Below are 26,450 nucleotides of genomic sequence, written 5' to 3' on the forward strand. Positions count from 1 at the left end.
AACACACAAATGCAAAATAACAAACAAAAAAAACCCCACCCCTCTTTCCTTGGAAAAAAGAAAAAGAAAAATCTATCAGCTAGATTTTCCCTCTGTACTCCCAGAGGTCTCTCGCTGGAGGAGAAACAACACATGCAGGAAGTGAGGTGGGATGTTCGGAAAGCATTTAGCGGATCAATACGGCAGGCAGGAGAGGGGAAGGGAGACAGACAGACAGAGAGGGTGAGGGAGGGAGACACCCAGAGCCCAGGGGAGAGGGATGTCTCGGGGGAACAGCCTGTGCTTTTCAAGAGTACTGTTACACTTCTCCGTCAGTCTTGGTAGGAACATCCAACTCAGCAGCTTTTTCCACCCGTCTGAGTTAAACGCTGCGCGGCTTGGCGGCGTGATGAGAGGTAAGTAAGGCTGGTGGGTGATGTCACTGGTGTCTCCCTGAGGCCACAGCTGGCTTTAATATCTGGTTACTGACCAGTCTTACAGCCCCCAGTGACACAGTTAGACTGCAACAGATTCACTGGTGAAGTTTAAAATTCACTCCTGAGCTCAAAATAGACATAAATCCCTTTTTGTTTATTTCAGTATACAGCATGACCCCAATTTATGGTTGTCAGAAGTATTGATACTGTTTGAAACAATCTAAAACATGTTTAAAATGATAATTATAGGATCAAAAGAACCAAAACTATTTAAAAAATCGCAGTTCTTATTCAAGACCTCAGTTCAGTTCAATCTTTATTGTCCCGCCTAAAATTTGGCTTGCAGGAAAACCAAACAGTGTTCAGTGACTTGTTAATAAATTAAAAAAAAACAAAAACAAAACCTATTTAGTGTGCCTAGAATGTTTTTCTTTTTGCTTTGGTATCAAAAGAGGTTCAAGTTCATAATTCCTCTATCATGATGGCTCTACCCTTTATAACAGGCCTTTATTTTTTAGCTTTTGGGTTAAAACTATCGATCAACTCTACATGAGCTAAAAACATTCTTATTTTAAACTTGGTTACCAAATCTAACAGGTATAAAAACGTTTTATAATTTAGCCGATCATCAGGTTTTTTGGTCCCATGCAGGAGAGTTTAATTATTTAATTTGTAATAAAATGCAGAAATAAGAAGAATGAGATATAAGGTTTTCTCTTCGCTGAAACATTTCTTGGTTTTTTAATTTCCATGTTAAATTATGTCATTAAATATTTTCTTGAACTATTGAGTCCAATAAGCCCTGTTTAAAATCTTACCAAAGCTGCAGCTTCAGTTATTGAAAAAAATATCCATAAAACATCAGAAAACAGTGCAGATTTCCAAGGTACAGGGGCGTAACAATTTATCGAATACTGCAACAACCCAATAAAAAATGTCTCAACACCATACCAGGCTGTGACGATATTATTTTATTATTTTTATATTATTCATAAAAGGACTGCTACTGAGTGCTGCATTGTTTTTGTTTTTTGTAATTGTACATACACAATTAGGGAGGTGTCTAACAATTATTTTCATTAGCTGTTAATCTGTTGATTATTTTCTCAATTAATCAATGAATTATTTGGTCTATAAAATGTCAGAAAATGGTGAAAAATGTTGGTCAGAGCCCATGATGACGTCCTCGTCTTGTTGACATATTCATTTTACTGTCACAAAGGAGTAAAGAAAATATTCACATTTTGGCAGCTGAAATTGGAGAATTAATTAATTAATAATTGATTAATTGTTCCAGCCTTATTCATAATCTAAACATTCATTGCCAAGACAGGACAGTGTCTGCTATTCTTTTGAACATACTTAGCAGAAGCACTTTCAGTTAAAAAGAAAGAAGAAAAAGAAAAAAAGAATTTAATACGAACAAAAGGTCTTGTACACATTAGGTTTATTATTTCACTTGTTTTAGTCGTCATTTGTTTTATTTGTTAATATAAAATATTGTATCATGGACTTTTTTTTTTTTTTTTTATCATGGTGCTATTGTACCTTAAATTTTTGGTATCATTACATCCCTACCAGAGTACCTAAGGTGAAATGCTCAAATGCTTGATGTGTGAAATCCAAAGAAAGAGAAAAGCAACAACACGTCACATGTTTGTGAAGCTGGGTATGTAACTTCAATAGCTGCCGCATCCCATTTCTGTTGATAATTGGCAAATATATTAATAAACAATTAATCGTAAGTAAAAATGGTCAAATTCTCAGATTTCATCTTTTCAAATGTAAATATTTTCTGGTTACCTCGATGACAATAAACTCAATATCTTTGGGTTGTGAACAAAAGACATCTGAGGACGTCATCTTTGGCTTTGGTAACACTGATCAACATTTTTCTTTTACAATTTTTTGACATTTCACGAACCAAAAAACGAATGGATTAATTGTGAAAATGATTGACAGATTGATCAATAATGAATATAAACTCTAATCTGAAGTTAAAATAACAAACAAGAAAAACGTAAACAAACATAAATGAGCAGATATTAAATCCAGTACTCACCTTCTTTCAACATGCCGACTTTAAGACATTTCATGAAGCGGCAGGCCTGGCACGACTTGCGTCTCCTCTTGGTGATCTCGCACTCGTTGGTGGCCGGACAGCTGTACTCGATATTCCCTGAAGAAGTGGAAAAAAATGTTGACATTAATTCTGTGAGCACAAAGGATGCACATCAGCAACCAGGAGGAATTAGTTTTAAAATTATTGCATAAAAAGAGGAGACGAATCAGAAATGGTAAACAACAGGCAGGGAAAGACATTAAAATACGTGTGTGTGTGTGTATATACATACATACATACACACACACAGACACACACACACATACACACACAGACACACCTGTCCCAAGGTGACCCCGTGTGACACTCCTGAAGGAGAGGAGGCTTTAGTGGCATTTTGATGGGACATGTAAAAAGCACCTCCCCGCCCCGGAGTCCCACCCCCATTTTGATTCACAGATAAATTAGCTTCATTAATGCAGAGCGTCCTCTGTGCAAACGCTCGCCACGACCCCATCCAGCCCATCCTTCTTCACCTAAAGGATGATGGGAAAGCTGCCCTCCCTCAACAACACGAGGGCTAAGAGATGTACGAACGCGCAGCCGAGCGCTCTGCATTAATGTCCTCCAGTAAAGACCGAGAGCTGCTGTTAAGACTCCTCAATCTAAGGCCCCCATATCATGTAGCAAGGCTCGATGTATTATTCAAGTCCGTCTCAGCCGTTGTTGGCTCACTATGGAAATATTTCCTATGCAATTTAATCACTCGGCTCCAAAAAAAGCCAGAATGCAGACATATTGAATCTGCTGCCATGTAACCGCTGCCTGTTTTTCTGACCAAGTTCCGGTTAACAGTTTTGTTTTTTTTTCAGGATCATTACACTTCAAAAGTTGATGTGACCCCAAGAATCCAAAGACAAATCCTCTTTCCCAAGTATCCAAATCCCTTGATTGAATGTTTAAACAATGTCCCGTAAGTCCAGAGATGTATTAATGGTACCTAAAAACAGCAAACCAGGTGTTGTCTGTTGCAGATCTGCCAGAGCTGCACCCCCCCCCCACCACCACCACCCCTCCCCCAACACGCACACACAATCCCCTGTTGGTCAAGGAGAAGGTGCCAACATTTGTCAGGATCTCTGGCATCGATGGTGCCAGCAGGGTCACATGCACAGCGAGGGGCCCGGGGCACCACGCCAGGATGTTGGCAGAGAGGCTGCTGCTGGTTTCAGGGTGGGTGTAGTCTTTTAAACTGAGAGGGCGGCGTTAGCAGAGGGAAGATACGGGACAGTGAAGTGCTCGTGTGTACAGACAACACGCTGCGGACCTTCAATTCTACACTACAAACTTATTGTATACCAAATTTACAAAGTATATACTGTTGCATGCAGTCTGCATTCAAATGATACATACTACTTCTTCATAGCACTGTGCCTTGAACACTGACCCTCTTGCTCACACATCTGTCGCAGTCTGTAGTGGAGAGTTTGAAGTAAAAAGAAAAAGTATGCGATTTGGAACGCAGCTAAAGCACTGTCATCTGTCTGTGCTCTCTGGGTGACTCAGTCGTTGCAACGCATCTTCTGCTGCACAGAGGATTGTGGGTCAGAATAGCAGCAAAAGAAGGCCGGCTTGCACACTGCAAGATGCAACGATATTTTGGCAAAATGCATTTAACATACTACGTATTGAGACATGCTCAGTCTTTTTCTGTTCTTTGTTACAGTATACTGTGAAAAAGTACTATGACAATTACTATGTTGCACATACTATATACAACTGTTTGGTCTCACCTCAGTGGGGACGTCGTGTGCATCATCAATAAGGCTGCATCCTCAATCACTCATTATTTACTACAGTTAATTTCACGTGCCATTTTTAAATTGCAACACTTCACAATTAAATAAATGCAACTAAATTTTAAGTAAACATAAGTCGTAGATATAAATTAAATGAGTAAATAACTAAATAACTACGGATGTTTATGATTAATCATTAAATAATTAATCACAATGAATAATTTCACAGATTAAAAATGTATTAATCAATAATTCAGTTCATAGTCTAGAAATGGCAATAACTGTGCCTCATTTTATGTGTTAGCATTTTCAACACTTTCATTGCTTAAGAAAAATGCACAAAAAACATAAACATATCTGGAGAGTTATATTTATTTACCATTTTCAAGGTAATCGGTTTCCTACATTTTTTAAAAATTAGACCAACTTGTCAGATTTTAGAATGATACAGAAAGAGTATTGTTCTTGACACGTACACAACTTCCTGCAAACAATCCCACAATGCACTGCGTCACATTTTACAGCTGTGCAACACTACTGTACACCTGGCAGTGATGACACATAATGATGATGAAAACTACTGAGTGTCTGAGGGTACAGGGTGGACGGGGGCAGTTTTTAAGTGCTTTTTGGTTTAACTGCATCATATTTTGTTGTTTGTGTAAAATTTTAACAAATATAATACAGAAGATTTTCATCAGTTGAGAAAAGGTCACATTCGTCTTAGATTTTTTATGATTATTAAAGAAAACTTTTTATACCTGATGGATCAAATATAATCTGCGTGTGTGTGTGCGTGTTCATGATTATGTGTGTGTGTGTGTGTGTATGTTGGGGGTTGCATTAGGGGTCCACAATAGCCTTAAATTGCCTACCTCTAAAAGCTCACTGTCGGCATACCCTCTTAGTTAATCAGGTCCTGTGTCCACCTTTATTTCTCAGAGGACATTTCAACCACTCTAATATCCTTCCTTAACCTCTCTTATTTTCCCTCTAAATTTTGATATATTGTTATGCCATGCTATTATCCACGCGCTCATCTCCACTCAAGCTGGACCTCTCCTTGTCCTCCTCCTTTACCGAGGCCGGGACCCCCCTCCCTGATTACCATTCCATTAAAGCGGCTTCTCTTCTCAGAGAATGACCACATCCCCTGTCCCCCTGTCCCCCTGCCTTTTATTTGGAGGACTCCTCATCGTCTCTCCCCTTCCTCTGTTATTGCCCCCTGATCACACGTGCCTGAGTTTCTAATTGCACCCCCCCCATCTCCTTCCCCCTTGGGTGTGGGCTGGAGGGGCCCGAGGGCAAGGAACAGATCCACACCTCCCACCCTCCTACCTCGACTTTCTCCCAATGAAATGCCTAGTTCTTAATTACAGTCACCCAACACTGATTGTTATTGACTGAAACTCCCGCGGCTCAGGACGAATGACGGACAGATTAGGTTCATTATGGGCCTGTCCTCCGCGAAGGAGAGTGAGAGCAACAAGAAGAAGAAGAAGAAGAAGAGGAGGGGGATCTGTGCACGACACCACAAAGTCACTTCACTGTGTGGCTGGTCAGATCGGGACACATACTGCCTTTGAATTCCAAAAAATTAAACACTACGAGGTGCTCAAGATGTGGATAAAATGCCAAAGTTAGATTCTTGCATTGTATTTGTCCTTTTAAACAATCTGAATAGGATGTTTGAACATTTTGAGCACCTAAAGATGATTCTTATTTCAACATGTTGAATAAGTCCTTTAAACACGATGACTTCAGCCAGTAATCAGGCAGCTTAAATCAGTCAGAAAGACAGTAAGACTGTGAAACCTCGTCCAAGCTAATAAGACTGAGACATTTTAAAATACATCTTTTTGGTCTGTTTCATATGGAAACCCATTTCTGCCAGTAAAAGAAAAAACAGCTCCACGATGAGTCATAATTTTGAAATAAAAAGTCAGAATTATGCGATTAAAAAGTCGAAATTATGAGATAAAAATTCGAAACTACTATCCTTATTATTATTATTATGGATGAGGCCCTAATTTTCATCACCTGGCTCAAGTGGCCACAACAAATGGGAGATGAGTGGTGTGTGGTGTGCATGAGTGAAAAGTGTTAGGTGCGGGTGAGAGAGACATGGGTCAGAGGCAGCCAGGACTTATACAGACACACTGGATGCCACAGGTCCTCCAAATCACCCCATTACCCTCTGCCAGATGACAGGGGTCATTACATTGAATAAAGAGTCAAAATTATGAGATAAAAAGTCAAAATTATGTAATAAGTAATAATTATGATCAAAAAAAGAGATCAAAAGTCATAACTGAGATAATTAAATCTCATAATTCTGACTTTTTAACTCATAATTTTGACTTTTTATCTAAAAATTCTGACTTTTTATTCCACAATTATGGCAGATTTCTTATTCTGTACGTCCATACGGCCGCATCACATTGGAGGTGATATCATTGACATTTCTGTTTATGAAAAAGTACAAACTACCAAGTTTATGAGGAGCATCTGTGCAGCAGCAGCCCCGGAAATACTGTTAGACTTGGTAAACAGGAAAACATTATCGCTGTCAGTGAAGTCACCATTTTCTCCTGGTGGTGTCTAACAGCAAAAACATGACGGTTTAACACCTGTACAGCGTTCTGGGCTGCAGTGAAGCACAAGAAGAGATTATGGAGAGTGTCAATGAGCTTTACCCTGAAGACCAAGTGAAGTAACCATGGTTTTTGCCAACTACCAATAAAATTAAAAACAGGTTCCAGAGGAGTTTAGACAAAACATTTCCCTTTTCAAATTTACCTGCCTTAACGTGGCCAAGGTCTCGCTTAACCTGCTGTCAGACACAAATCCTGCAGATAAAAATTCAGAATTCTGCATCTCAGTTTGTGGCATATTATCTCTGTCCAAGTGATTATTCTGGAACTGCTCCCACACATGGCAGAGTCGATGCCAGACAAACAATTCACATGCAAACGCATAAAAAAAAAATCACAAACCAGAGCAGATTTACAGCCTGGGCCTGATGCCTGCTGTGGACTCTCATAATCACTACCTCGTATTAGTCCCATAACAGCACAGGGTTGGACACCAGCACTGAGGAACATGTGGAACACATGACAATGGATTCCTCGTCAGGTCAGTATGCTTTCACAGGCAGTCACAGCTGTCACTTTAAAGCTAATAAAAATGATTTAGAATCATTCTGTATTGTGAAAAAGGTTACAGCACACCTGGATTAACACTAAACACTGGACCACCTGGGAAAAAGCAGAAATTATGATTCTGAGGTTTAACTAGGAGCCTGCAGACACTGGAGCTCAGCTCAGGTGAGCCAGTGAAAGTTGGAAGAAGAAGCGGGAAATACCTTGTATTGTCCTTTTGAAAAAGGCTTTGCAGGCCTCGCAGGAGGCCACCCCGTAGTGGTACCCAGAGGCGATGTCGCCACACACCAGGCACAGCCTCTTGGGAATGGCATTGAGCATGTACTCGCACTTGATTGGCGAGTCGTCCGCCACGCCGCCCGCGCACTCCTCGTAGCGGCGAAGGCAGGCGGCGCCGCCTCCGAGCATGCCTGGGTTGAACATTGGCGGGGAGTCCAGGGCGTGCGAGTGTCTGCTGCTGCTGTTGATGTAGCCGCCGCTGGCGTCGGAGTTGCCGCTGGGGCTGTGGTGACTGCCGGTGTCTACTAGTGAGGAGGAGGGACTGGAAGGCTCGGTTTTGACGTAAGAACCACAGCTCGAGGATAGGTGTCGGTCCTCAGAGGGCATTCTGGTTAGCAACCTGGATAAAACACACAGGGAGAGAGGTGAAGTCAGTTCAGGTGCTGACAGGAAATATAATGCAAACTATAGAGCAACTGAAATTCAAAAGTGACAATGAAACAAACAGGACAATTTGTCAGTCACTGTTTTCACCCTCCGTGATTCAGGAGAAGAAATATTGTTCTTGGTCGGAGAGATTCCATAATTTAGTAAACTTGTCATGGATCATGTCATCTTGAAGTACTCATTGTACAGAAAACGATAATAGATACCACTTTCAATATCACAATAAAAAGAAATCAGTCCCAGGCAGTAGGCGCTTTGGATGCACCCGGATATTTTTTTCAATCTGAAGTTGCTCATTATTATTCAGAAACCATCAGCTCCATGATTACTTTGGCATAGTTAAAAAAAAGTCTTATCTACCTTAATCAATCAAAAGTCAATCAATCAAATAATCAATCACTGATTTAAAACAAGATTATTCCCTTTAACTGAAGGATATTTTTATATACTTGTAGATCTTTACTATAGACTGTCTATTTCTGATGCAAAACATAATCTTTTGATTGTTTTTGACCCCCAATTGAATGGGAAGTGGTTTCAGACAGTTCATAAAATTTAGTTAAGCTAAAAAATAAAGACAGAGAGAAACATTGAAAGTACAACAATTGCATTGCCAATGAATATTAGGCTAGAAAATAAAACATTTGCTGATATAATGTGACATCTGGTATAAACCACACCCACTTCTGGTCTTCTATCTGAAAACAGAGACAGATAATTTTTTTGGTTGAACAGATACAGATAATGATGTCACTGTGCATTTCCAGTAGGCACACAAAATAGTAATATTTTATTTTCTTTATCACAACCTGCACATAGTGCTGGCACAGAAAAAAATAATTGAACACTGTCTGGTTTTGCTGCAGAATACAGACCAAAGGCAACTGAGATCTTTAATGAGTCTGTTTGATATATAATAGACAGATAATGTATTGTTTAAAACTTACGATACTTTGACTTTTGACAACCTTAAATTAGAAGAAAACTCTGAAAGGACATGTCAGCGATATCGAAATAGAGCCTGTTTACCTCACATGCAAATCAGCACTGATTTCCAGAGACCCAAAGATCCTCACATGGAAGTAAAAAAAACTGCATTATCAAGGAAATTATCAGCACTAAAAAGTCTGCCACGATGTAGCGAGCATTGCTTTCCTCCATCATCGCCTGATCATTGCGCGAGCGATTCATCAGCTGTGATGGAGCGCGCCGGCTCATCTGAGTTTGATAGATTATGTTACAGACGCAACCATTTATGTGTTGGAATGCCAGGTGATATACTACAGCGGCTTATTTCTCTCAGGCAAAATGGTAACTAACGACCATGTCAACAGATGCCCCATACATCTTGCAAACAATGCCCACAATTGGTCGGCTGCCAGAAGTAAATGAATGAATGAAACTTCAGAAGGCTGTTAATGGACACAGAGAGGTGTTACACTCAGCATATGGAGGATCATGGGTAATACATGACCCAATCAATAGTCCCGGTTAGTTTAGCCAAAGGACGGTGCCGGGTTACGGTGGACTTCAGCGAGAGGAAGAGGCGCTGACCTGCTGGGATTAAGTTCCCTATTCCCAAATTTCACTGTAAAATTTGGGAGAAGTTAAAGGTAGAATGTGTAGGATTTCTCAGTTGCTGTTCATAAATGCAACAGAAAAATGGCTGTAGTCTCATTCCCAGAGAGTCAAATACTGACTTTATGGTTGGTAAATTGTCCTGAACACAGCAAAAAATGAGAAAATAACAAAATATGAGCAGAGGGCCGCAAGGTCTCTGCAGACACAGATCCCACCACACACTTCCACTGGGTCATAGGTGATGATTTAGAGGGATTATTTTTATATGAGTCTATACATTGTTTTTTGGAAAATCCAGCAAAGTATGCCTTTAAGGAAAATGTTACATATAACATGTATTTAATGTCTACAAGAGGAATCCCTCCTGCCCATTAAAAGGTTATTTGGGAGTTTTTCCTTTTCAGAATCGAGGTCCTAAGTATAGAGGATGTCATATACTGTGCAGATATTTGAGCCTCTCTTACTTAATACTGTAAACTTGCACATTTCTTGTCAGTTTCTTGCAGGAATGTGCAAAACGCAAAATGCACATTCCCGCAAAACCTGCACAGTTCCTTCATATATTTAAATAAGTCATATCGTATTGTCTGTTTATGCTGCTTTTACTTGAAGTAGTTGCGTTAATCTTTATTTACATTGTTTGTACTAATGTTGTTACACACCAGTGGTTCTCAAACTCTGTCATGCTCAGTTTCATAAGATGGAAAAAAGTTAATACCCCACATAAAAAAAGAATCCAAGTTTGTTCATTTTCCCTATAAACTGTATTAATTTAACTTTGTTTCATTCTGTGTTATTCCCCCTTGTCGTCCACGCCCACCCATTACTCTTATACACCAACATACCACAGCAAATTCCTATATAGAATAATACATATCCCTTGCTGTTAAAACTGAGCTGACTAACAGACAAAAAGCAACTGTTACCGTTGCCAGATAATTAACAAAGCACTGCTGCATGTGTTGCTAAAAAACTTGACTTGTATTTTATAAAGGGAACTTTTTCATGGCAGATTTTATTGTAAAACTTTAAAAGGATACAAAATTCTTTATTTGCCGTGTAAAGTTTTATGTAAAAAGTTATGTACTTTGCTGAAAAATGTCGTCCTATGCGGGACAATAACTAACAACTCCTGCTGCTATTGTTGAACAATAATTTATCTTCAAGGCAGTGGAGCCTCTGTGTACTTGCAGTAGCTTCGGTAATATCCTCTCAAACAAAGCATGAAATGAGGCCTGAACTGCTGCCTCTGTCTGTCAAGAGCCGCTGCTGATCTCACACAACTTTCAGCCCTACATGCTTGTTGTGAGTTTTGGGTGAGAACAGTGGGAAGTCATGTGAAGAATGTCTGAAACTAAGTTAATGCCGACCAGATTCCTCAGAACTTCTTGCTGCTGGGGGACTGCCCCTGCTCTCAAATTTGGCGTTGTGGTTAGGACTGTGTTTTCCCCTCTGCTTGAAGTATTTAAATAAAGCCATGAAGTCATCAGGCCTCGACAACATGAAACCTTCCTTTTAACTGCTAACGGGTAGCGGTTGGAGGGAGGAGGAGGGAGGAGGAGGAGGAGATAGCCTCTACCCCTGGGCCCAGATCACATCTATTGATCCTCTGCTTCCTTCCTGTTCCAGATGAGGCATGAAAAAATAAACCCTCCTCTTACGGGTCCCAGACATTCCTTATGCATTTTTAATCAGTCAGGACTGTTAACATAGTGCGAGATGGAGCGATACAACATTACGTTAAGTCTTCATCCTGCGCTTTATAAAAGATTCACAGGCCGCATGTTAAATCTTGTTAGCGATCAGCGTGCACCTATAGTCAATTGGAAGGTATATTTTCTCCCATCTGAGGGAATTGGAGAGAGCGGCGTGCTAACAGTTAATACATCATCGCAGCCAGATAGGGGGGGATTCCCTGTGGGATAGTACGTTGTGGCATATGTAAAAAGTAGTTCATTCCACACTTAGCACACAGTAACGCTGGGGAGATGTTTTTTTGTTAGGTTTAATGGAAATTTCTAATGGGTCCTTTCAAATCTGTCGAAATGAAATAATGGCACGAGCCACCAATTCGCGCCGACAGAAATAGCTTCATAGTTTCATAATTTGGTTTCCCCCCTCTTATTATAAAGAGACATAGAGTTGTCTAAGCGCAGCCTGACTCTCCTCAACCTGCCCCGCTTCCCTTGGCAACACACACACGCACGCACGCACACACACACTCAAACACGCATTGCACCTAATATCTAATGGGGTAGTGTTTGCTCCGCCGCGCAGAAAAATGGTACAAACCGAGCAGACAAGCAAGACTCATCAGACAGACGTGAAGGTCACCTGCCTTCTCTGCTCGGCTGTCCTTACAGGCCCAGACGGTCCCACAGTGGACGCCTCGGAGCAGCAGACACAGGTTTTAGTCTGTCCACCTCACAAAAAGACAGACAGTGTCCACACACGAACGTCCAAAATGTTTAATACAACTGACCTGACACACTCAGATCAGAGACAACTGCTATTCCTACTTATTTTTTATTTTATTTTATTTTGAAGCCAAAGTGTGATGGGTGTGAAAATGTCCCACCAGAGCAGCTTAAAGTCTCAAATGTGTGTGTGTGCATGTCTGTGTGTGTGTTTTGGCATGCCTCCTAATGCTGGCAGTGTTGCAGATCCCCTGCTTCCCTACATAAATCCTGAATCCATCCACCTCTAAACCATGAAATATGTTTTCCAGCCACCGAAATTCTGCGCAAAAAAATTTCACCATCAGTCACAAAAAATAAAAAAAATGTAAAATGCATATTCAAAACATCTCCTCACAATGACCTCATGCTATCCTTGAAGAACGAAGGGTTAAAAACCCAGTTCTCCATATTTTACTATGTATTTTCCCACTGAGGGGAAATATTATTGTTAAGCATGGGGTTAAGCTTGTAGCGAGCAACGTGGCGTAAATCACGGTGCTGAACACACAGTGGAACATGGAAGCGCAGAAGGACAGAGGCAAGGAGCCATGCATGAAATTAGTTCATTAATCTTTCTATGATAGGCTGTCCTTGTTTGGGGCAAACTCTATCAGCTTTAAACTGAGTGCCCCTTCCTGCCTGACACATAGATTACACTGTTAGTCTGCCGCCGAGGTGTCTGGGAAATGAATGGTCATGCGAGCGGGAAAATGGGGTAGCGCGTGTCGCCCAAGTGTTAAGTAGTAACAACAACATGCGCGTGACACGGCATCTGGCACAACTGAAGGTCATCAAAAAACGTGTGTTCTAAAAATTTAAATGCATGATTCATACGCTGCTGCGAGGAGGCAGTTTATAGAGAAAAGACATTTGTCAAAATGTATTTTAAAGCACATTTTAAGGTGATCTGTTAATTTTACTCGGCAAGCTGTGCATGCCTTCATCATCCGCTCAAACCTTGCAGCTTCAGATAAGGGCAAACGCGTCGAAATCACAGCCTCTTGGACAAAAATATTACACGTAAAATTCTAGTTAGTACCTAACAAGTCCCACATTTCTGAATTCTCGTGTCCATAAAGCATCTTTAGCTCTTTTAGTTCTGCTCATCAGTGTCTACTGGGAGCATCTGATGTCTTTTAAACTGTTATTTAAACTTATTTATTTAAACATTTAAACAATAAAGTTTTGCAAGACTCTTATTTATTGGGCTATTTTGGTCATGCAATATTGCTCCTAATTTATAATGTTATTCCTGGTCTAATTTAGATGTTGTATTCTTTTGTGGCAATATTTATGTATTTTGTTAGAATTTACGTGTTATGACTGAGTATGTGTGCACGCTTATGTTTCACTGGTTGGACAATAAATTTCCCTCTTGAGAAAATAAAGTTAATGGTTGCAACTGAAGATTACTTTTATTATCAGCGAATCTGCAGATTATTGCTTGAGTATTGTTTAAAGGTGTAGTACGTGATTCAGGAGTAAGAGTTGATTGTTGATTCTCATCCCCAAGTTGCAACCAAGTGATTTGAACTGATCAACCCAAAGCGTCGGTGTAACGCTTTCGCTTATGGCATCTTTAACTTGGGTGCTGTACAAAAAACAAACCAAAAAACCAAACAAACCTAAAGTGGAAAAAATAACATCCATACTCACATCCCAGAGATCAGTGTGTTGTCGCGTTATGTCTTTTTTTTTTAACCAACAAACCAACAGAAATTTTCTATGACAGGAAAAAGGAAAACACAAAATATTAAAAACTGAGACCATAGAAACACTGAATTTTTGCAATCATTGCTTTAAAATACTTGCAGATAAAAAAAACTGGCAAACTTAAAGCTGGACTGTGTCAATTTTCTACTGTAATTATTCTAAACGTAAAGCTCCACTTGTGTAGCCACTTGATCAAGTTCCAGAGCCGAAGAAAGCCATGAGATACCACTGAAAGCTTTGAGAATAACTAAGTGGACCACAGAATTAGGGATGCACGATATTGGATTTTTGCCAATATTTTTGGTTGCGTTTTGGCTGATTGTTGATATATGCACATACTTTTTTTTCCAGCCAAATGCAGAAAACATCCACTCTCTCTCCTGTAGTCGAATTAACATATTATAACTGCTGCTCTTATCATGATGGTTTACTGGCAGATGCAGACAGAAAATACAAAGCTTTTTAAAATGTACACGTTCACTGGACAAAATAAGAAAACTACTGATGACAGGCTTCTTTCGCTAGTGTGTTTCTGTTTGTTCTTCACAAATTTGCCATAATGATCAGGATGACTGCTCTTAAATTGGTAAATTTAATTAGTAGCGTTGAAGGAATGTGATTTGGCACTGAGCAATCGTTGCAAATAACTTTTCTCTCCGCAGACATACTTGTGCCATCTTATCGGCCTGCCACATGGGCAGAAATGTTAATTTCGGGCCGATATGGTACTTAATTTCAAAGTTTTTAATCGGCTAATACCATTGATTTGATGATACTATTGTGCATCTCTACTTAGAATACTTACTACAAATTTCTGTCCCAAAGAGAAAGAATCTCTACATGCTGACTTTAAAAACTGCTGCAATTTCATTTTTACTTTTTCATTAAATCCTTACTTTAAAGTTACCACTCCTGACCAGGACAGTACGTCCCAGCACTACATTAATACTGCAGTATAAAAATACTTTGTTCCTGCTTCTCTATCTCTAACACACACACACACACACACACGTGCACACACACACACACACACACACACACACAGGTACACAGAACTTCCAGCATATGGCCTCTTCAATGTCACTGCCACGAGGAGAGATTGCATAGATTTCCCACATGGATGATGTCTCCTTACCTGGAGTATCAACCCCCATCTACATACACGTCCAGCACCTCCAGGAAATTGCTCTCCCCTGCAAAGTCAAACACACCCCTAACTGCCTTTTAAAAAGAGACAGAAGAAGGAGGTTATGGGGGAGAGGAGAGAATAAACGAGCGGAGACTTAAGCCGTCATTGGGAATCAGAGGGGGACTCATGAGGGACAGTTACGATATTGATTTCATAAATAAACAGAGATGGCCATCGATCCTAATGTTATTTTGCATTTCAATTACTGCCCAGAAACATAACCTTCAAACGTCTGCTTCTCCACAGTAATAACATCCACTGATAATCACGAGCCGGTCTTGTCCGGCGCAAATTGGCTTTTCTCTCCCTCTCTCTCTTCTTCTTCTTCTCTTTTTTTCCCCTCCAAATGTGTAAATGACACAACTTTGCATTTGCCTAATGGTATTAGGGCATGGGCTGAATTTCAAGTGCGACTCAAGCTGATACAGTAAGCGCTCCGGTCAATTGACACAATGCAAATTAACGTGGTGAAGAGGAATTAAGTTCACAATGTGAGACCTCGTGAAGCTACGATGAGGCCCATTAAATTAAACATGCTGGCTGACCCACACTCCATGATTAGACGCACCGCTTCTTCTTCTTCTCTGAGTGTGTGTTAATTTCATTTGATCAATAAAACAAACTCATTCTAAGAAGTCCTCTCTGCTGCCTGCATTCATGCTTTGATTGAACAGCGGCTGCATCTACATCCTGATGAATTCAGAGTCCTTGACAGGCTGCCTAAAGGATATATCTATATCAAGAGGGGGTCATGACATGTAATGAAGTTATTTCTCCCTTCATGCCGTCACACAGCACCACTCTACCATAGAGCTGGGCCGGAGCTTCTTGTGCAGCAGCCATCGCCGTTAATAAACACGTCAGTCTGAACACTTGTGAGGAAATACAGCGGCGTTTTCGACTGTTTTTATCTCGAAAACTCAAAGCAGGTGCTAGGAGAAAAGTTGGATGGAAGCGGCATTTTCGTTCCCACAATGTGAAAGCTGCCCCACCACCTGCTCCCTCCATCCGTCAGTGGACTCGTAGGTCCGCTTGGCTTCCCATCAGCCAACTGTCAAACTTAAAAGATGGGATACATCACACCCCGCGGCGACGTTTTAATCATTTTCAACCATTTTGGCACAAAAAACCAACCGTGACCCTGTTACTTAAAGTGCACTGGCTGTTTGCATGCACCGCAGAAAGGTGTGCTGGGAGCAGCTAACTTTGTCCACTCACTGGAGTTACTGAACAGATTTAAGACACAAACAACATTTCCAGTGTAACCAAGACATAAGTTAATGTTAAAGTTAATTTTACCAAGACTTAAAGCACATTGAGTCTATACCTGACACATGAAATGTACTATTTAAATAAAGATGACATGACTTAAACATAAAAATTAAATTGACCATTTCTGACACACAAAAAATTCTTTTGAACATGTGGAAGTAGCGATAAGACTTGCATTTATAAGTAACATATCAAATATCAACTCATAAACCTCTTGTCAAAATACTTCATGTGGTTTTAAAAACAAATTCTCACCACAACATTTCAATGTGCTATTTTTCTATTTTTTGGTTATACAGCACAGCAGACCCCAGCTGCTGTGAAAAAACAAAAAAACAAAAAAAACTTTGGCAAAACACAACACACTACATGAAACATAATATGTTTAATACACAAATTAAATATTTCCTTGTAATTTAATTAAGATTAATATTTCAGATACTGCAGTTTTTATGTTATTTAATGATGTGCTGTTCCTGTTTAAGCATACATTAAGGACTATTTTATTGCTGTATTTTATGTGTAAAGCACTTTGTAACGCTGATTTTAATAAATGCTACACAATTTTTTTTCTTTTTTAAAAATATTTTCTATTGATTTAATGTTTAATGTGTCACTCATTTATCAAGAAGAAAACTATGAAATAAAAGGTCTGTTATATATTAAATATCAGCTGAGTTTTTTGTTATCTCTTCTTTCTGACATGTGATTACGCCGTCATGTTGACACTTGTGATAAGACAAATGTTTGGACTGCTGTGTTTTTATTTATTTATTTAGATATTAATGACACTCATGGAACATTATAAACACAACGTGCATGACTGGTGTAATAAATGCAGATGTAACGCATGATGAGATGATGTGTTTCTGCTAACAGACATGGTCAGGTGTTTCCACGATATGACACCGCTAAAATTAGACCTCAGGTCAGTGTGTGATTCTTTGGTCTCATCCGTATGTGCGCGCACATGTGTGTATGTGTCTATGATTGTGTGTGTGTGTGTGTGTGTGTGTGTGTGTGTGCATACATTTGACCGCTTGTGGTTTTGCATTCCTGTTGGTTTGCTTGTATGAAGGACACCTATGGGGACAGCAGGTGGAACGAGAGAAAAATGGGTCTGATTTATTAGATCAAACTCAGCATAAGTTTCAACTTTTAAACTTTTAAACTAAACTAAATGGTGCAGCTCTCAAAACTGCCATGACTAATCCTACTGAGACCAGAGAGACACAATGAGGTTGGCTGTTTAAAAATCAACAATTACTTGTTAAATATTCAAAGAAGAGGTAGATCAGATGTTTCACAATGAAGATATAAAAATATATTATGTACTTAAAAAATAGATCATCTGCCATGAAAAAAAAAAAAAAACTCAAGAAACTCCAAAACCAAATTAAAAGCAGAGTACCTGACAGTACATGAGGTAGCAGGTTTTTATAATCCTATAGTTTTATACAGTTTAATGGACTCTGGTCCAGTTTTTGTTTTTTAATCCACACTTATAGCTGCAGGTTGTTTGGATTTTCGTTAAACACCGAATCAAATTTAATCTAAATTTTGGTCCGTTTTGGTGGACATTTTCTAAAGTTTAAAATATAAAATCTGAACACGGAAACATCTTATACATATTGCGGTCTTTATATAAAAGCACAATTAATTATTTCTTTCCTCTTTTTTCTTTGTTTGTGCAGAGGAAACAGTGAGCAATACAACACCTCTAACTTCATGTTATCCTTGAAAAGAATCAAAAAGGAGCAAACTGTGCACATATGTGTACATTTATGAATTATTTCTAAATAAAATATAAAAAATAATGTGAGGTGCCTAATAAGCTAATGTTAGTTAGTTAGACAGACCTGATGTGAGAGCTGGGTCCTACAGTCATGGGACCTCCTCACCGGGTCAATAGGTTGATTGTCGGGCAAAAAGTCATGAAGGGATAATAGCATTCCCCGAAGACAAACTTAACTAAGTAGAGCTTAATGTGGCACAAAAAAACACAGATCTACAGTATGTAAGTACATGAGCAACTAGAATCACTCCCTGGTGGTAAACTGTATGACAGTATGGCTTTAATATTTTATCCTTGTTGTCCCCGTGTATCACGTAGTGTGGCTTCTGTTACGATACATTTTTGTCAGAGTCTGCATGTTTCCTTCACTTTATATTAATGACACAGTGTTTTATTTAAAGGTTTTATCACTGTTTGCTCCGCTTAAATAAAATAAAATCAACACACTGGAGCAAGTTAAACTAACTCGATCAGAAAAAGCAGCATTAATCTCAGGAGGAACTCAGTTATAACCAGTAAAATATGCAGAGTGGTGATTTTTGACTTTTTTTTTTTTGAGTGATTAAAACGTGCCGTCCTGTCAGAGGTGAAGCATCTGTGCTGCAGTTAACACAGGAGGCAATCTGAAAAAAAAAAAAACCATTCACACGTGTATATATGCATGCACGCACGTAACCAGGTCCAGACTCGCCAAAAACATGCATATTTTTGTGTGCGTTCAAATATGAAGGGTATACATGCAGATGCACAGACCCACAAACACAGCAGCACACACACACACAGTGTCCACACAAAGACATGGCTCAGGGTCACTATAGGTTAATAGCATCATATTCCTGCCTTTGTCTCCTTTATAATTAAAATTCAGCCTAAAATGTTGTTTTTTTTTTACATGTAATATAAATATAAAAACTTAATCCCATAGCTTGATTTTAACAACTGTGTACTGAATGCAGTTTTACAGGTTCTGGAAATTGATGATTGTGCGAAAATGAAGAGCTCAGGGTTGTGGGTGTTTTTTCAACAACACTGCAATCTGCACAGGAATTTCAATATTGAATGTCAAAGACTTAAAAGACAATACATGGAAATGATATATTTAAACACATTAAAAAGAAATTAAACCCAGATCTATTACTTTTATGTGAGATATCAAAACAACTGACAAATCATCTAAACACTTGTGGTTAAACATTAAACTCATGAAACAATTCTTATCCAGTCACTGAGAAATTTCAGATTCATTTGATTGTTGTAATTAAATTAAATTTACAAGCACTGCACATTTCACTGCACTGTTGAAACAGTTTGAATAGTCAATGCTGTCAGTCTTACACTCCATTTATTACTTCAGTGAATTTTTTTTTTTACATTTTTAATGTAGCATGAACTTCTTGCAGAATGTATAAAATCTGCAACCACCTTTAACAAATTGTTACTAATCCCCTCTAATAAAAACAGTTAGTTTTGAATGCAAACATGCTTTATAATCTCTCTTGCTAAACTAATTCAGGTTGATGGTGATGATAGCTGTTTTTCTGCTTGAATCGATCTGGACTCTCTGAAACAGTTTGTACTAAATTAGAATACACTTGTTTAATTTTACTTTAGACATTTTTTTTTTATTTGACAGTGTTGTGTGGACTCTTAATCACAGTCCTGTAAAAAAGTGCTAAGCAGGTTAAACTTTCCCAATCCCATCTACAGCTTAAACTTAAGAGGATCCTAAAGGGTTTCCCCTTCCAGTCATACATGGTTAAAAGAGGAGCGTCTTTCCAGGCATGCAAGGAGTGTTCTTATTAAATACTAATGACTGACTGGCACTTCATTTGACATTTAATTTCTTTGATTTCTTCAGGTACTGTAAAAAAAAAAAAAAAAAAGCGACTTGATCCCTGCAGTTAGACCTTAAACCACAGAATTAACTGCATTTTCTTTATTAACTGCCACTTTGGATATTATCAAATCACTCTCTGTAAATAGAATTTCAACATTTTATAATAATAAATTAAGTTACATGGAAAGTCACAAACCAAGCTAAAAGTGATTAAAGCTTTAACCAAACACAGGCAGGCAGTCAAATACGTTCTTATCTGCCTCTCAAGAACACACACTCACACACACACACACACTGGGCGACAGTACAGTCACAGTTTTCTGTCCCTGGGACACAGCCGGACAGCGGCTGCTGCCAGAGGAGAGTCGTCTGGATATCGTCCGCATTAATCTGCCTCTGGCTCTTCCCTGTGGCTGAGGTTAAAGCCCGGATCCTGGTGCAGAGCTGGACAGCTGTAAGGCAACCGTCCGACCTGGACTCCCTGCGGGCTACGCTACTGCAGCCTCACTGACACTACTGAGCTCTGCTGTCCCGTACACGGGGAGGGGGAGCTGTATGAGGAACTCCTTTTGAAATAGTTCACTTCATGCCTGAGATTTTTTTTTTTTTTGCACAAATGATTAAAAGCAGTGACTTTTTTTTTCCCCTCTCCTTTTTGATAAAAATACTGTAGATGCAGTAAATTAAATTCTGGCACCTACAGTAGAGATGAAAAATAAACAAAGACAGGGAAAAGATGTGTAAAAAGAAGCACCTACTGGTTGTGGTAGCAGAGAGGGTCAGGGATGCACAGTTCGGAAACATCCATCAGTCCGCGTTAAGCATTCCAGGTGTTGCAATAAAAAAAAAAAAAAACAGATCAACAAACAGCTGGAGGAAAAGCTGGAGGAGGAGGAGGAGATCAGTTCCTAAGTCTCCACATATCTTGATGAAATGTTGGTCAGGTGTTCCTGGGTGTTGTCTCCCCTCCCTCCTCCCCTGCTCAACTCACACACACACACAAAATTAAAAAAAAAAAAAAAAAAAAAAAAAGAAAAACCTTCTGCCTCGGCCCGACAAACTCCAGTCTGCACAGGTGCTGCACACTCAGGCTCAGGAGTACGTGTGGAGAGAGGAGGAAGAGTGGTGGTGATACAGAAAGAGAGGAGAGAGGAGGAAGAACCTGAGGTAGAGATGAAGAGAGGAAACAGGGGGAGAAGAGGAAAAAGGATGAAGATGAAGGGAGTGATGGATAGAGGAAGAGGAGAATAAAAGATAAGAGACAGATGGATGAGAGGAGAGCAGCAGTGGTGAGAGCGCACTCAGGCTGAGTAAGTCAGTGAGGGGATTGAGTCTCCATTGAAGACATGTGGGCTCTTTAAGAGGAGGGGGGAGTGGTTTGGTGCATATGGAGCTGCTGCTATTGGTCGGCGTGAGGAAGGCTGTCCAGGGAGCAGCCAATGGGGATGAGAGATTACCGAGGTGGGACGGGCTAATGGACGACCAGTCGGTGTCCAGTCATTCACAAGGGAGCGCTGCAAAACAGAGACACAGGCAGACCCCCTAAAGAGACAGACAGACAGACAGACAGACAGACAGACAGATAGATAGACAGGTAGATGGATAGATAGATGAGGATTTTCTTTTGTGTTTACACTTGCAGAAGTAAACTGAAGTGGACAGGAGTAATTGACAAGCAACAGAAGTAGCACCACGTTCACTTGAAGGCGATCTTTTCTGTTTACGGTGCTTTAAAAGGCTCAGTGCCAGATTATGGAGCTAAACTGTTCTCTTTACTCTTTTATCCTCTCCACCACCATGGATCTGACTCTCCACAGCCTGCTCTCCCTTCAAGGGATAGTTCTGATTTTTTTGAAGTGGGATTGTATGAGGTACTTATCAATACTAAGTGTATTACCTACAGTAGATGGCAATGTACTGTTGTGGATAGGGTCAGCAGCAAAACCACCTAAAAAAACTTTAAAAGTCAGTATCAGTTTAAGTGTATGCTATATTTATAGTATTTTCAGCACTTTACTTCAGGCAGCCTTTTCTGACAGAAGACCGTCATCATATAAGACAAATATCGCTCTCTTCAAAACAACCAAATTCCTTTGACAAAAACAGTAATGTTACCTCTCAGAACAGGAATTTCTCGACTACCGTTGTCGTGATCTACTAGTTTGTTTGTATTATTGTGTGATTTTTACTAACCCTTCAAAACAGTGAGGTTACACATTAACACAAACAAACTCACATATCAAGGCAGCAGTAGACCAGCAAGTTGCATGTTGTGTGAGATAAATTTATTGATTTTGACAAAGGAATTTGATTGGTTTATAAAGAGTGATATTTGTCCCAAATAATAGCACTTTCCCATCACAAAAAGACTGTCTGACAGGAAGGTAAACAAAGGAAAATCTTCTAAATATAGTATACACTTAAATATTTTTTAATTTTTTAAAGGGACAGTTCATTCCCAATTAAAAAACACGTATTTATCCCCTGGCCTGTCATGCTGTTTATCCATCTACTGTAGATTTTTTTGGTGTGAGTTGCAGTGTTTTGGAGATAGCTGAGTGCCATTTAGTCCCATCAAATTAGAGAGGAGGCAGACATCTCTACAGCTGATGTCCAAAACTCTGCTACTCACACCAGAAGAGTCTACATGGATGAATAGCAATACTGACCAGGGGAAAAATGTGTATTTTTGATTTTGGGGTAAAAAGTCCCTTTAAGGTGGCTTAAATATGCTTTGCTGCTGACCCTGTCCACAGTAGTACATTGGTTAGTTTTCTACACCAGTACTACTGCTGTTTCTCCAAACTGGAGGCGTGTTGACTGCCATCTACTCTAAGTAACACACTGTCTATGGATAAGAACCTCATACAACCCCACTTCAAAAAACCCAAACTATCCCTTTAACGTGATGGCAGCTGCTTCCCACAGTGAAGAGAGGGGGATCTACCAATCCCGAAAGAGAAACTGAGAGCGATAATGACCTCGGCAGGAATGATAATAATGACGACGACGACAGACAAGTTTGAGTGGATCTTTACCTCTCCAGTCTGTGTAATGTGGCAGCCATCAGAGGAAACCCAACCCCCCCCCAACACACACACACACACACACACACACACACACACACACACATACACACACACACACACACACCTCCACCCCTTCACTGCCCCCTCCAACCCACTTCATCAACCCACATTTTCCTGATCGATGCAAAACCCATCACACGCTCTTATTGATCACAGCGTTGCTGTGTCGCCAGAAGCCTCGGGACAGACTCCTGTTTCCCCAACAGTCTTTTTAAATAAAAAGGGAATTATAAATTTGAACGTTTTGCTTTTCATGTCAGTCCATATCAAAGTCACAGGAGCAAAGGCCGATTGGCTTTAATAAAGGAGCTGTGCATTCTCAATTAAAGTTTTGATCAATATTTTGGCATTTAATGTACTTTCCTGCGGAGGAAAACCAGGATATTCCCACTGATCTGATTAAGACATCCAGACGTAATCAATAGAGGAGATATGTTTATGTTTTTAATGAGGCAGAGAGAGAAGACTGTTCACATGAGGGCTGAATACCAGAGAACAGGGATGTAACATAATACTGAATATCACAATAAGAAGATGCCTCAATATTGTACTAGACTACAGATATGATTGATTAATTCATTGTATTATTTTTAGGTTTAGGTCATGGCTGCCTACCTTTATTTTAGTAGTAAAGCAGAGGCACTTTAAGGAAGGAAAAATTAATATTATACAAACAGAAAAAGGCTGTACACATAAGATTTACTACTTAATGGACTTTTTTTTTTTACAGTTGCCATTTTTCTTTTGTTTTTAACATCATGATAAATATGAGTCATGATAAAAATTTGTTTTCTAATATTGTTACATCCCTACTGGAAAAGCTAAAAATAAAATGGTGATTTTTTTTTTCAATATGCTACTTACTTTTTTAATTTTTATTTGTTCTGTTTTGGGTTTTGTTGTTTTTCCTTTCTTTTATAGTGGTTGCTTGCCAATTTCCTAGTAATTTATTCATGGCCATTTGTGACTATATGCATTTGCTGCTTATTCATGAACCATCAACTTGTAACCCCGCCCTGTATGATTAGGTTTAAATACCTATAAAAAATAAAGCAAAACAATAAAACATTTAAATCAATTTTTTGAGAAACGCTGTATTTCAGTGGCAGCTGAAAATAACACATTTCTAACTGAAAAGAGCTCAGTATTGACAGTGTCGTCTACCAGAGTGGTTTTATTTAATTTAAAATATTCTCTGCACTTCATTTTGCAACCCCACTCTTGTGTCTGTGTTGCCACTTTTTTCTGAGGTGGGCGTATTATAAGTCCGAGGCTCATGTGCCTCCCTCCCTCTCAACTGGCCAGCTTACACAGCGAGGGGACACCTGGCTTCATGACATCTGACAGGAAATCTATTGAGCGCACAGTCTGTAATCCCACGATCACGCTATCGCCAAACGAAGAAACAGTAATCCAATCATTAAGTCTGTATTTAAGCAAAACAGATTTTCAGCTCTACGGCAGACAGTGAGTTTCTTTAAGCAGATCACAGCATGTCTGAGACCTTAACACTGTGCGTTTGGAGGCAGCCGTTTCTGTCTTCATCTTAGTTTTGCTCTTGTTTGCTGTTTTTTTATTCTCAGTGATGTATTCCCCTTCTCCATGCCTCTGAATGCTGGAATACAGCCGTAACTTAACAGAGAACAGATGGATAGAAAGGAATCAGGTTTATTTTTGGAGTGAAATTGAGGCTTATACAACTGAAAATGTGTGCACTCATGAACAAAAACACATAAAACCCGAGTCATAAATTGGTCAAAACATTTGGAAGAGCAGATCAGAAACTCTGAGATTTAACTGTCTGTGAAAAAAAAATCAGCAGCGTGTGTGTGAAAAGTGAAAAAGAACCAATCGTTATCTGTCAATAAATAGTAATTACATATTGTGTTGAGTAGAGGGACACAATCTCCCTGTCACACTGGCTGTATGTAATTAAATTCCTGATTCATGAGCAAACTGGTCTTTTATGTCTGACCTCCTGACCTCTCCAAACACACACTGTACCACGTGCAGCCCGATGGCTCAGCGGGAAGCTCGCTGTGTACGGCTTCATTGCTGTGAGCTGCTGTGGATGGAACGCATGAGGAAAAATCTCTCAGACTGAAACGGACTGAAGTGAATTATTTTCTGCATCAACAGTTTATCAAAAACTGGATAACAGAAAAATAACCAAAGACTATCAAAGAGGCTTATAAAGAGGTGCCTCTTTACGCAGCTGCAAAGTTTTATTTGACAAACTCAAATGAAATATTTGCCACTTTTAAAGAACTTGTCAGATGACTTTACACTGTTCTAATCAAATTACAGAGACTTAACACAAAAATCAGTGGGATGGAGGTTGTCAAAAGTAGGAATACTTATACTCTGTGTTTAAATCTATACATTGTTCCATAATTATAGAATCAAAAGTGCTGAAACTATAATAAAAAAGTACTAATTCAAGATCTCAGTCCACTTCAGTCTTTACTGTCCTGCCTGAAGTTTGGCTTGTAGCACAGTAAAATTAGTCAGTGTACTTTTTCACTTCCAGCACTGCAGGTTGTTAATTTGTGTAAATCTTGTGTGGGACTTTTTTCCTTTTTGTTGCGGTATAAAAAGATGTATTAAGAAAAGTTTTTATAGCAGTATCATATTTAAAATTAAGTGTTTTTTTTTTTAAAGTATATTTAGTTAATCATACTTTTCTTTTACGATGATCAGTTATAGATCTAAATTTGGGTTTTTATATGAATGGCAGATCAAAAACTGAGTTGATCAAACCAGTTTCATCTCAAGGAAAATAATGACTGAACAAACTGTTTCCATTAAAATAAGAAATTTTATCCTTAACTCAGTAGAATAAATTGTGAGGAGAAAAACCAGCAGGAGATCCATATTTCTTTTCTTTTCTTGCAAAGACAAGATGCCAGAAATATTATCATTAGCGTGGGATAGTCATGTTAATTGCTTTTATTTAACTAATAATATATTTATGCTGAATGAAACAGAGCAATATGAGAAGTGTTATTTTCAGAAAAGTGTTTCTTCAGATAAGAATTTCAAATTAGCGTCTGTGAAACATTATGACATTTGCATCAGACAGCTGTTTTCAGTTTGTCTCTGTATTCTGTATCTGTCCCTATCAAATTAACTGTAATTAATAAATAAAGACGTAGACTATGGTTCAAATTCAGATATTAAAAGAGTCTGATAACGTTCTGTGTTGTACCTTTGTCAAGTAATTTAATTATAAAGCAGCTACAGCGATACAGAAATGTTATATACAAAGCTGACAAAAATAAAAGGGAGTTACAGAGGTCAAGATGACGGGTTATGAATGAAATTTTACTTGTATTATTAATCTTTCTTGTTATGTTTAGATGTATTTGTTTTGTTGATTTACTTTGCACTGGTGTAGTTCTAATTTTAAGA

At 39.1% G+C, this 26,450-nt stretch overlaps 1 protein-coding gene across 1 annotated transcript in view; it reads right to left on the minus strand.

Annotated features, from left to right (window-relative positions):
• The window catches only part of LOC146314269 (steroid hormone receptor ERR2-like), a 50,002-nt gene extending 28,608 nt beyond the window's left edge, over positions 1 to 21,394 (minus strand). The window contains exons 1-3 of the mRNA XM_084737131.1: positions 20,709 to 21,394; positions 7,642 to 8,057; positions 2,479 to 2,595 (exon numbers count right to left, since the gene is read on the minus strand). Of these exons, the coding sequence (XP_084593257.1) occupies positions 2,479 to 2,595; positions 7,642 to 8,057; positions 20,709 to 20,758 (583 nt within the window). The 5' untranslated portion in view covers positions 20,759 to 21,394. The remainder of the gene's footprint in view (positions 1 to 2,478; positions 2,596 to 7,641; positions 8,058 to 20,708) is intronic.
• Positions 21,395 to 26,450: the final 5,056 nt, after the last annotated feature.

The sequence above is a fragment of the Lutjanus erythropterus genome, chromosome 15 (assembly GCF_056507025.1).
Source record: "Lutjanus erythropterus isolate fLutEry1 chromosome 15, fLutEry1.hap2, whole genome shotgun sequence".
In the NCBI taxonomy this organism is placed as follows: Eukaryota; Metazoa; Chordata; class Actinopteri; order Lutjaniformes; family Lutjanidae; genus Lutjanus; species Lutjanus erythropterus.